The sequence below is a fragment of the Nerophis ophidion genome, linkage group LG01 (assembly GCF_033978795.1).
Source record: "Nerophis ophidion isolate RoL-2023_Sa linkage group LG01, RoL_Noph_v1.0, whole genome shotgun sequence".
In the NCBI taxonomy this organism is placed as follows: Eukaryota; Metazoa; Chordata; class Actinopteri; order Syngnathiformes; family Syngnathidae; genus Nerophis; species Nerophis ophidion.
Window position 1 is genome coordinate 69,004,601 of NC_084611.1, and position 12,330 is coordinate 69,016,930.

The 12,330-nt window shown below is 39.5% G+C and overlaps 2 protein-coding genes across 3 annotated transcripts in view; both read right to left on the reverse strand.

The window, feature by feature from the left end:
- Nucleotides 1–7,782, reverse strand: part of LOC133558348 (dynein heavy chain domain-containing protein 1-like) — a 69,391-nt gene extending 61,609 nt beyond the window's left edge. For both annotated transcript variants that reach the window (XM_061909665.1, XM_061909656.1), the window contains exons 1-5: nt 6,619–7,782; nt 4,363–4,810; nt 4,086–4,292; nt 3,815–4,024; nt 850–1,011 (exon numbers count right to left, since the gene is read on the reverse strand). In XM_061909665.1, coding sequence (XP_061765649.1) covers nt 850–1,011; nt 3,815–4,024; nt 4,086–4,292; nt 4,363–4,697 — 914 coding nt within the window. In that variant the 5' untranslated portion in view covers nt 4,698–4,810; nt 6,619–7,782. The remainder of the gene's footprint in view (nt 1–849; nt 1,012–3,814; nt 4,025–4,085; nt 4,293–4,362; nt 4,811–6,618) is intronic.
- The window catches only part of LOC133558359 (extracellular serine/threonine protein kinase FAM20C-like), a 122,483-nt gene that overhangs the window by 66,328 nt on the left and 43,825 nt on the right, over nt 1–12,330 (reverse strand). The window contains exons 9-10 of the mRNA XM_061909677.1: nt 11,593–11,773; nt 11,407–11,516 (exon numbers count right to left, since the gene is read on the reverse strand). Coding sequence (XP_061765661.1) covers nt 11,407–11,516; nt 11,593–11,773 — 291 coding nt within the window. The remainder of the gene's footprint in view (nt 1–11,406; nt 11,517–11,592; nt 11,774–12,330) is intronic.

Consider the following 12,330-nt stretch of genomic DNA (forward strand, 5'->3'; position numbering starts at 1 on the left):
ACCTTTCAAGTTCCATCAAGTTTGATGGGAAGCGTTGGTTTTCATTCAGAATGTTTCTGTACATTGCTGCATTCATCTTAGTTTAGTCAGGGAGGTGACCAAGAATTGTATGGTCACTGTCAGAGCTACAACATTCCTCTGTGGCGAGAGGAGTACCTTCTAGAAGGACAACCATCTTCGCAGCAATCTACCAATCAGGCTTGCATGGTATAGTAGCCAGACGGAACACATTTCTTCGTAAAAAGTTTGCCAAAATGCACCTATAAGATTGGATCAGACAATGGGAACCTAAATTCTCTGGTCTGATGAGAAAAAGGCTGAATTCTTTGGGGTGAATGCCAGGCCTCATGTTTGGAGGAAACAAAGCAACGGCCATCACCACGCTAATACAATCCCTACAGCCAAGCATGGTGGTGACAGTATAATGCGGTGGGGATTTTTTTTCAGCAGCAGGAACTAAGAGACTCGTCACAATAGAGGGAAATATGAATGCAGCAATATACAGAAACATCTTGGATGAAAACCAACCTGACGGAATTTGAGAGGTGCTGCAAAGAGGAATGAGCAAAATTGACTAAAGCATTGTATTTAAAAATATTTGAGGCTGTAATTGCTGCTAAAGCTGCATCATTAAAGTACTGATGAAAAAATGTTGTGTATACCTCTACATGTGAATTTTATTTTTTTATAAGTTAGCAAAATAAAAACTTCACATTGTCCTCATGGGACATTGTGTGTATAATTTTGAGATCAAAAATTAATATATTCCATTTTAAAATAAGTCTACGCAACATAACAAAATGTGGAAAGAGTGAAGCGCTGTGAATACTTCTTGGATACACTGTATACCTGTATGTGTCACCCTCCAGTTCCTTTAAGTAGAAAACCTTCAGTTCTCCCACATCTTTGTTTTTGACAAACATCTGAATGATCTCCATGCCAGTGACTGGAACCTTCCCCACCAGGGTCGCCTTTTTACTCCTGCTTTTTAAATCGTCCGTCTCTGTAAAACTGAAACAAAACTTTTTTGGTCAGTTTGTAAGTCAGATTAAGCAATCAAAAATACTACAGTGGAACCTCGATTTACAAACTTCTCAATGTACAAATGTTATGAATTACAAACTACAGGCCGAATAAAAATATGCTTTGGTGCGCAAACCTTGTCAGTGTGTGGGAATGTGTCATCCACCCATTGTGTGTCCCACAACGCAGCCATGTTGTGCTAGGCAGCACATCCATTGTGGGTGGGCTAATCAATCATTCAGTCAGCAGAGCACTGTGCTGCTGTTAGCTACAATAGACTAGTTTCGCTATCACATTATGAGTCCAAAGAAAGAAATGGACAAGCAATGTGTGGTTTAACTACATTCAGGAATTATTCACAGCATTGTTGACACTGCTTCTTCACCCTCCCCCTCCCATGTGCTGCACAAAAAGATGGATTTTGTCTTTAGTTACTTATCATTGCAGCCACCTGGCTGTTAAAGTGAAGGAATTATGGGATTTCAAACTATGAATGCACCACAGGGTTAATGTATGTTGGCTGCAAATGGGTACAGTTCAGCTACTTCTTGTTTTGACTTTGTTAATAAATAGAAAGTTGATCCATCACCCCCTTGTTATGTTTGTTTAATTTACAGTACTGTATAACCAAATTATGTTGTAACAATGTTTATTGGTTGTGAAGTGGCCAATAGAGCCAAATGTTATTTTGTATTTATGTTCCCGTGTGGATGCACCCCGGTAGTGTCAAGGGAAATGGATAAACAGTGACGTCACACGCCAGTTTGACACACCACTTCGTCACAGTATCAACACGTGGCAGGCTCTTAACAGAAAATCATATATAAGATATCACAGATAACTAAAGTGAGTAAATGTTTGTAAAGGAAAGTTAAAATGTAGGTGTTCTGCTCTTTATAGTCGGCAATAAATCAATATTTACGTGAGCTTATTTTTGTGTTGTCACGGCGTGCAGTTGGTCTGAGGAAGCCCATCTTCATTCGGCGAGGAAATCCCACAACCAGTTGCACTCTTGATAGGCGAAGAGAGGTATGTTAATTAAGAATAGCAGTGAAATGAAGTGAGTTATATTTATATAGCACTTTTCTCTAGTGGCACAAAGCGCTTTTACATAATGTAATCCAATATCTAAGTTACATTTATACCAGTGTGGGTGAGACTGGGAGGAGGTGGGTAAAGTGTCTTGCCCAAGGACACAAAGGCAGTGACTTGGATGGCGGAAGCGGGGATCGAACCTGGAACCCTCAAGTATTTGGCACCACCAACCAAGCTATGACCGCAATATAGTGGCGTGCCATTTATTTATTTCACGGTGAAAATATGTGCCTGTGTGTTAGTCAGGTCAATTTGTTTTTCTGCTTATGTTACGATGTGATTTTCTTTTGTTTTGTTTTAGTTTCACAGTACCACAGTTGTGAGCCTTCAGGGCCAGAAAGGACTTCTCTGCTGGCCTAAAATAACCAGAAAAAATGATCATAATTAAAGATAAAATGATTTTTTTATTTACTTTCCCTAAATATCTAAAAGTATTTATATTCTCTTCATGTCATATTAAGTTCATTCCAGTGCTGTTGTTTTTAGTTTTAGTTTGTATCAAATCAGAATTCAGCTAGCTTATGTTGCCATACTGTAGGAAATCTGCCAAGGGCCTTCAGAATTGTTGTCAGTAAGGCATTTTAGATTGCCTCACGTTGAACTTAACGTTTACGCATCCTGTGACGGGCTACTCATCGGGACCATTAGCGGATGAATTTGAGAACACATACAGTTGATAGACAGTTGCGATAGCCAATCAGATCACGAGTTGTTGATCGTAGCCCATCCAAGTAGCCTGATGTTAACGAGACTGTGATTGGATACTCACTTGTCACTGCAAAGTGAGTATCCATCACAAGCCACGCCGAGATAGCAGAGAAGGAGAACAAAACTTTGATTAGGTGGCAGACATATATTTGCAAGGCCATTTTCAAGAAGGATATTTAAACAGAAACTACATCTTGTGAGACGATGTCGGCCAATCCCGGAAGTTAGTTTAGCTGTTCTGGCGATGAAATGGGGACTGGCGTCGAATAGTTCCGACTAACTGTGAGTTGAAATATAAATTTTTTTCACTTCTAATGTTTTTTGCAATTTTAATTTTAACAGTAACACGTAAGATGTTTTAATTGTTAATGAGTTTTAATTGATTTCCTAAATGCTGCAGAAAAAAATAAGTTTTGTATAATGCTGATGTGATCCAATGCCCAGTAGGACGTAATTGTATTTCTGTATAGTAATTTCCCAGCAATGGTCATGTGGTGAAATCAATTATGGTATTTTGATTAATCTTTGAAGTTGGACATCACTGAAGGCCTCGGTGGGAAATGCATGGCCCGCCACTGCGGTACAACAATGTATCAAAGACCAAGTGAGAACTAAAAATTGTACCCGCCCAACTCAACGCTGGTGCTTAGTGAGGCTAATGGTTGCTACACGAGGTTCCACTGTATTTTCACTCTTCAGTCTTACAGTCCACTAGAATCGTTTGGTGGATGTGCCAATTATAACCCTCTTGAGGAAAAATGTGCATTATTCCCTCCTACAGATTTGGAGTGGAACTGTATCCCACGACACAAACATGTTTGGACATGGCAGAGGCCAGGGCTCCACTGCTACTTCAACAATTTGATATTTGAATATTGCATAAGAGTAAAAATAAAGGAAAATATATAAAAATTATGCTAAAAAAGGATAAGGCAACAATAAAATGTATGCATTCTTAAGAATATTTAGCAGATATTTTTCCGAGTACCTCTGTGCCGTCTTTTCATCGGCCGTCGTGACAGAAATGTCAGCGCATGATAGGGAAGACTTGGCTCTAGGTTTTTCCGTCCATTTTATCTCTGTGATTCCTCTCCGGGATCCTGCGAGACGAGGGCTGCTACAGGAGATACTTGGAGTGATAGAGGGAAGATTGAGCAAATCTCTTCTTACAACTTTAGAGTCGTCTTCTTCAATAAAACTGAAACAAAAAAAAGGTGAATCATGATGGGAATGCGAATGTATGTCAATGTGAGATGTACCTCTGTGCCACTGCCTCATCAGCAGTTGAAGCAGGGATGTCTGTGCACGATGCCGAGGTCTTTCTTGGTTTTTCTTTGCATTTTGTCTCAGGGATGGCATTCAGAGAGTCTACTCTTGCTGGAGGACGAGGACTTTCAGAATGCACAATGGCAGGAAGATTGAATAAGTGTCTTAAGGTGACTCTGGATTCATTTGTTTTTGTAAGACTGAAAGAATGATTAAAATACACATCAATAAAGCACATTTTTTTAAAATAAGATGTTTTGAGTGTTATACCTCTGTGCTGCTGCTTCATCAGCAGTTGCAACGGAATGGTCTGTGCATGATTGTACAGAAGCTCTTGATCGAAACCCTTTAATAAATGTTGTCTCAGTGAGGACTTTCCCTGATCCTGATCGAGTCGTAAGACTGTCTGTGTCAGACGGGGCGCCATTAACAATGGCAGAGGGATCAAAAAGGCTCCTGCGCAACGAGGACTCCGGATGGCAATACGGCACAGGCCACAGTAGCGGCAAAGTCGCTTGCCTGCTGGCAACCACAGAAGAGGGGTCTTTTTTCTTTCGCTTAGAGATTGGCTTTCCACTGTCTGCTGTGCGCCTCAGAGGATCCATGGTGGGGTAACTGTGACTTTGGCTGGGAAGTGGCAGTGAACATGCTGCAGTAATATCAGCAAAACTCACAACATGTGTCGTGATGGTGTACTATGCACATTTGCCCTGATCTTCTAAAGGAAAAGCACATTCATTAGTGACTAATATTAGTCCCCAATATGCATCATTAAGGTGTACATATTACCAATGTTGGCATTACTTTGTTTAATTGCTTATGTTAACATATACTCTGTTGAATTAAAGCATTGTATATTAGGACCATACCACCAGCATCAGTAGGTGGAAAATATTTTTTGGAATATATCTTAATGGTATAGTTTAGACCAGTGGTTCTCAAATGGGGGTACGCGTACCCTTGGGGGTACTTGAAGGTATGCCAAGGGGTATGTGAGATTTTTTTTTTAATTTCTAAAAGGGGGAGTGGCCATCCACAACCTGAGGGTCCCTGGTTCAATCCCCACATAGTACCAACCTCGTCACGTCCATTGTGTCCTGAGCAAGACACTTCACCCTTGCTCCTGATGGGTGCTGGTTAGCGCTTTGCATGGCAGCTCCCTCCATCAGTGTGTGAATGTGTGTGTGAATGGGTAAATGTGGAAGTAATGTCTAAGCGCTTTGAGTACCTTGAAGGTAGAAAAGCGCTATACAAGTACAACCCATTTATTATGTATCATTTATATTTATTGAATAATACTTAATAATAATAATAGTAATAATGGATTAGATTTATAGCACGCTTTTCTATTATTATACACCCAAAGCGCTCACAGAGAAGTGGGAACCCATCATTCATTCACACCTGGTGGTGGTAAGCTTCATCTGTAGCCATAGCTTCCCTGGGGTAGACTAACGGAAGTGTGGCTGCCAGTTTGCGCCTACGGCCCCTCCGACCACCACCTATCATTCATTCACCAGTGTGAGCGGCACCGGGGGCAAGGGTGAAGTGTCCTGCCCAAAGACACGGCAGCAATTTGGATGTCAATAGGCGGGGAGCGAACCTGCAACCCTCAAGTTTCTGGCACAGCCACTCTACCCACTACGCCATGCCGCCCCTTCAACACAATATGAATGAAAGTTCATAAACTGTGAAAAGAAATGTAACAATGCAATATTCAGTGTTGACAGCTAGATTTTTTGTGGACATGTTCCATAAATATTGATGTTAAAGATTTATTTTATTGTGAAGAAATGTTTAGAATTAAGTTCAAGAATCCAGATGATCTCTATTACAATCCCCAAAGAGTTGATGATTACTTCTATGTGTAGAAATCTTTATTTATAATTGAATCACTTGTTTATTTTTCAACAAGTTTTTAGTTATTTTTATATATTTTATTCCAAATAGTTCAAGAAAGACCACTACAAATGAGCAATATTTTGCACTGTTATACAATTTAATAACTCAGAAACCGATGACATAGTGCTGTATTTTAATTCTTTATCTCTTTTTTTCAACCAAAAATGCTTGCTCTGATTAGGGGGCACTTGAATTAATAAAAATGTTCACAGGGGGTAAATCACTGAAAAAAGGTTGAGAACCACTGGTTTAGACGATTCTCCAATATATTTAAGCAACATGAGGGCCAATAAAACCTTAAAGGTATTCAATTTAGTTAATGTAGGCCAAACTTCACGTATTTACGATTAAAATAAATCAATTAGTTTCCACAAATGTAGCAAAAATTGGTTGTCACATTCAGTGAATAATTGAGTAAAATGTTGCGATTTATATGCTCACATAGTGTTTGGGTTACTATGATATAAAAAGGAATCTAACTAAATAACCATTTAAAATCACATTTAAAGACATTGTTTTTAAAAAAAAAGCTTAGCTAGCTAAAGTGTGTTAGCTGGTTAGCTAACGCTTAGCTCTGTGACGTCACTACTAGACTAAAATAAATCAGGATAAAGCACAACTTACCGGTTTTTACAAAAACAGCCTCTTTGTATACACGCGGCGCGCTTCGAATGGGCAAAAGTCGTCGTTCGTGTGGTTTATTTAAAAAGTATACACGTCACGAAAGAGTTCTCGCTGCTCCCCTCGAAGTGAAAAGTTGAAGGGCTTTTCGTGTTACCTGCTGTGCGGTTGCCGTTGGCAACACGCGCAACTTGGAATTCCGGAGCTGTTTTCCTGACCGTGAACGTCACTTTATGACGCCGTGAGCTTTGCTCTTGGACTTTTGCACCTCGGACAGCTTCTCGGTTTTGGATGTAGAGCAACGGGACAAAAAAAACAAAACAGAAAGGCCACCAAGAGGACAACAATCAGTGAGTTTGGTCAAATATGACTCGTGTTTATACAGTTACTTACCTGCCCTTTGCTTTTATTTATTTGTGTTGTAAGTCATTCCACCATCTTTGGTGCTCATATGTTAAAGGCCAGTATCAAAATCAAACATGTTCCCAACAGATGGCCTCATAAGCAAAGCATGGCTTGGCTGTAGACGAACATAATGTATGCCACTGGGCATTTACTCTCATAAATCCCAATACTCTACACCAGGGGTAGGGAACCTATGGCTCGCGAACCAGATGTGACTCTTTTGATGACTGCATCTGGCTATCAGATAAATCTTAGCTGACATTGCTTAACACAATAAGTAATGAATAAATATGCTGGTAATCACAGTGTAATAAATAACGTTCAAAATATAAAACATCCTCATGCAATTGAATCAATCCATCCGCTTCTACCGCACCTGTTTAGGAAGTTGCATTAATGGTAAAAAGTATTTTATTTATTATTGGTTAGCTTCAGAATAACAAAAATAATAAGAGACTTATTATACTCTAAAAAATTTGGTCTTACTTAAAAAAAAGTGCACATTTAGCTGTATTCAGAGTTAAAAAATAGATGGAAATACATGTTTTAAATATTTGTCTTTCATGGCTCTCTCAACCAAAAAGGTTCCCAACCCCTGCTCTACACTAACAGATGAAAGCCTGAGAGGTTAGTTGTTCTACCAATAGGGTTTATGTATAAAGAAACTTATTTATGTATAAAGAAACTTATTTAAAGGCCTACTTATATGAGATTTTCTTATTCAAACAGGACAGCAGGTCCATTCTATGTGTCATACTTGATCATTTCGCCATATTTCCATATTTTTGCTGAAAGGATTTAGCAGAGAACATCCACGATAAAGTTCGCAACTTTCGGTGCTAACAGAAAAGCCCTGCCTCTACCGGAAGTTGCAGACGATGACGTCACATGTTGATGGCTCCTCACATCTTCACATTGTCTTTAATGGGAGCCTCCAACAAAAACAGCTATTTGGACCTTCAGATGTTTTTAGACACATTAACTAGGATAATTCTGGGAAATCCCTTATCTTTCTATTGTGTTGCTAGTGTTTTAGTGAGTTTAACAGTACTTGATAGTCGGAGGTGTGTGTCCACGGGTGTGTTGACGCGCAGTGTCTCAGGGCAGTGGACGGCAGCTTTATGGGCGGCACAAGCTCAGCTGGTCTCCGGTAAGAAGCACCTTTTTACCACAATTTTCTCACCGAAACCTGCTGGTTGACATTCGGTTGGGATCCATGTTCGCTCTGATCCATACTAAGTTTCACCTCCGTGAATTTTAAACAAGGAATCACCGTGTGTTTGTGTGGCTAAAGGCTAAAGCTTTCCAACTCCATCTTTCTACTTTGACTTCTCCATTATTAATTGAACAAATAGCAAAAGATTCAGCAACACAGATGTCCAAAATACTGTGTAATTATGCGGTTATAGCAGACGATTTTTAGCTGTGTGTGTGCGTAGAATTTAAAATTGCAATTTCGTAAACTAAAAAGGCCGTATTGGCATGTGTTGCAATGTTAATATTTCATCATTGATATATAAACTATCAGACTGCGTGGTGGGTAGTAGTGGGTTTCAGTAGACCTTTAACCTTTGAAAACCAATTGATTGCTCTCTAAACCATTTTTTTTTTTGCTGTGAGATACAGTTTGGAAACTGCATACCAGTGATTATAATCTGCAAATAATGAGCCGTTGTTTTGTGTCGGTGCTGTCTAGAGCTTGGCAGAGTAATTATGTTATACCATATCAGTAGGTGGAAGCTGGTAGCTAATTGCTTTGTAAATGTCGGTAACACGTCGTGTGAGATGACGAAGGTTTGTCGTGATCACAATATGCAGAAAACACTGGGAGGCAGCGTGAAGGTAAAATGTATCTAATGCTTAAACCAAAAAAATAAACAAAAGGTGAGTGCCCCTAAAAAAGGCATTGAAGCTTAGGGATGGCTACGGCGAACAAAACTAAAACTGAACTGGTTACAAAGTAAACAAAAACAGAATGCTGGATGCTGGATGACAGCAAAAACTTACAGCGCGTGGAGCAGAGACGGCGTCCACAAAGGACATCCATACATGACATGACAACAGTGTCCACACAAAAAAGTATAGCAACAACTTAAATATTCTAGATTGCTAAAACAAAGCAGGTGCGGGGAATAGCGCCAAAGGAAGACATGAAACTGCAACAGGAAAAGCCATCAAAATAGATACTAAAACACTGCATGTGAGCACAACCAAAAAACTCAAAATTAGTGACAGCTTGATGTCACAGTACACCTTACTTTGAGACAATAGCTATTGTGATGCATAGTTGTTTATGGTTTAAATTCATATCCGACAATTGCCACAACGACTTTTTATTGTCTACTGACTTTCATTTCCTAATGATTTCTGATGGTGGTGTGCTTTTGGATTTTTTTCGATGTAAAAAATGTGCCTTGGCTTCAAAAAGGTTGAATTTCATTTCCTAATGATTTCTGATGGTGGTGTGCTTTTGGATTTTTTTCGATGTAAAAAATGTGCCTTGGCTTAAAAAAGGTAGAAAAACACTGCCCTAAACGACATGGATATTGTTAAATACGTTGTAAAGTTGCCCACAATAATAGTGTCAACGCTCGAGTCACCTTATAGTATCTAACATGGGCTTTCTGCTTATTTAATTGTCTTGGTTCTAATATAGGTTTATTGTTCAATGCAAAGGCCAATTGTATTAAACATAAAGAAAACACATTTTTGTCAAAATTAACAAGCTAACTCATGTGGATAATCACACACAAATCATCTCAATAATCGTGAAGACACTTAGATTAATCATGCACTGTATTTTGATTGCACCAGCTCTTTTATCCTAACCTCCATACAGATCAATGCATATGTCAGTACAAAAATGACTAAGGAAACTCACTCCAAAATACAGCCTGACTGAACTTTACATAAAACTGTTACCAAGTTTTGTGCAAATAAATGACATGCATTCAAGTAAAATGTTTAAAAACATTTCCTGGATGGCATTCTTACAATACAATTTCATTTGGGTACAAACCACCTGTGAAATATTATTCCCCAAATTCCAAAACGGGAATAATCCGATTTTAAGTAGTAATCATTTAACAGCCCTAGTTTTATTTATTTATTTTTCTTTTTAAATTTCATGATCCCCTCTCTTTCAAGGTTTTTACAGTTATGCTTACACTTTGTTTTTAACCTCACTGACACCCATAACTGAACATTTAACCCGAGGCACTGTATTTTTGGCCAAACGGTCATCAAAACCCCTATTTTGTGTCTTTGCCACTTAAAAGAAATCAGGGGTTATTTTGCCAAAAAAAGTGCATGAACACAAAATATATTAGTATTGTTAAAAAATGTTTGAAGTTTTTTAATCACACATTTATTTAACCGTTTTGGGATGAAAGGCTTGAAAGTGTTCTCTGGTGTCATAAAGCAGTGTTTTTCAACCAGTGTGCTGAGGCACAAACTAGTGCCGTGAGATTATATAGTTTCACCTATTTGGGTTAAAAATATTTTTTGAAAACCAGTATATATAATCCGCAAATAATGTGCTGTTGTTGAGTGTCGGTGCTGTCTAGAGCTCGGCAGAGTAACCATGTTTTTCTCCTCAATATCAGTGGAAGCTGGTAGCTAATTGCTTTGTAGATGTCGGAACACGTCGTGTGAGATGACGATGGTTTGTCGTGATCACAATATGCAGATGACAGCGGTAGGCAGCGTGCAGGTAAAAAGGTATCTAATGCTTAAACCAAAAATAAACAAAATGTGAGTGCCCCTAAGAAAAGGCATTAAAGCTTAGGGATGGATGGCTATGCAGAACGAAACAAAAACTGAACTGGCGACAAAGTAAACAAAAACAGAATGCTGGACGACTGCAGAGACTTACAGCGTGTGAAGCAGATGGCGTCCACAGTCTACATCCGCACATGACATGACAATGAACAATGTCCACACAAAAAAAGATAAATAGCCTTGATTGCTATAATAAAGCAGGTGCGGGGAATAGCGCTCAAAGGAAGACATGAAACTGCAACAGGAAAATACCAAAAAACATGAAACGCCATCAAAATAGGACCACAAGACAAGAACTAAAACACTGTGCACGTGAGCACAACCCAAAAACTCAAAATAAGTCACGGTGTGATGTGACAGGTGGTGACAGTACACCTACTTTGAGACAAGCGCTATAGTGATGCATAGTTGGTTATGGTTTAAATTCATAGCCAACAATTACAACAACAACTTTTTACCGTCTACTGAGTTTCATTTCTTAATGATTTTTGCTAGTGGTGTACCTCCGGATTTTTTCAATAAAAAAATTGTACCTTGGCTCAAAAAAGGTTAAAAAACACTGTCACAAACTCTAACTCAGTTTGTATTATCAAAATATGAACTTACTCATCAGGAAGTCCAGTATGACCAGGTCCATAAAATCCACCAGTCTGGTACCTTTGTCGTATGGAGCTGTCTTTTTGATGGTGGAGCAGTAGTCTGGTTCTGTCTCCCATCTTAAAAAGTACATTGTTTGTCACACAAAGCACACGCCCTTTTGTCGTGCTACGATACAACAATGCAGCCGCTCACTTTGCTAGTTTACTGCGGCTATAGGAGCGTCTCCAGGGGGACCTCCAGCTCCTCCGGGTTGCCAGGGAGAGGTCGGGCAGCATGAGGGCCAAGGAGGCCTCAAGGTTCCTGGGCCGGCCACAGATGGCATGCTCTGTTGAACAGTAGTAAGAGCACCGGCCGTAGAAGCACACGTTTCCCACTAGGGGGAGCCGCAAGAGCACACAGAGGCGAAATAAATTGCTGGGTGAACATGCTAATATAATAACAAACTCCATCAGTAGTCCACAACATCATGTTTCTAATTTTTTTTTCAAATCACTGAGGAGTCTTTTTTTGTCGTGGTCAGATGCAAAAATATTGGTAATTTTTTGAGAATTTACCTTGGTATTAAAGTATCTACAGTGGCACCTCAGTTTATATTAGTAATCCGTTGCAGTATGAACAACAAAGACCACATCTGGGCAACTTTTCTCCTTAAAAAATGATGTAATTCTAACCTAAAAAGGTATTAATTAATCAGGGCGCGGGAGCTGTGTGGAGTTTGCATGTTCTCCCCGTGACTGCGTGGGGTATGCCGGCTTCCTCCCACCTCGAAAGACATGCACCTGGGGTCTAGGTTAATTGGCAACACTAAATTGGCCCTAGTGGGTGAATGTGAGTGTGAATGTTGTCTATCTGTGTTGGCCCTGCGATGAGGTGGAGACTTGTCCAGGGTGTACCCGGCTAACGCCCGAATGCAGCTGAGAAAGGCTTCAG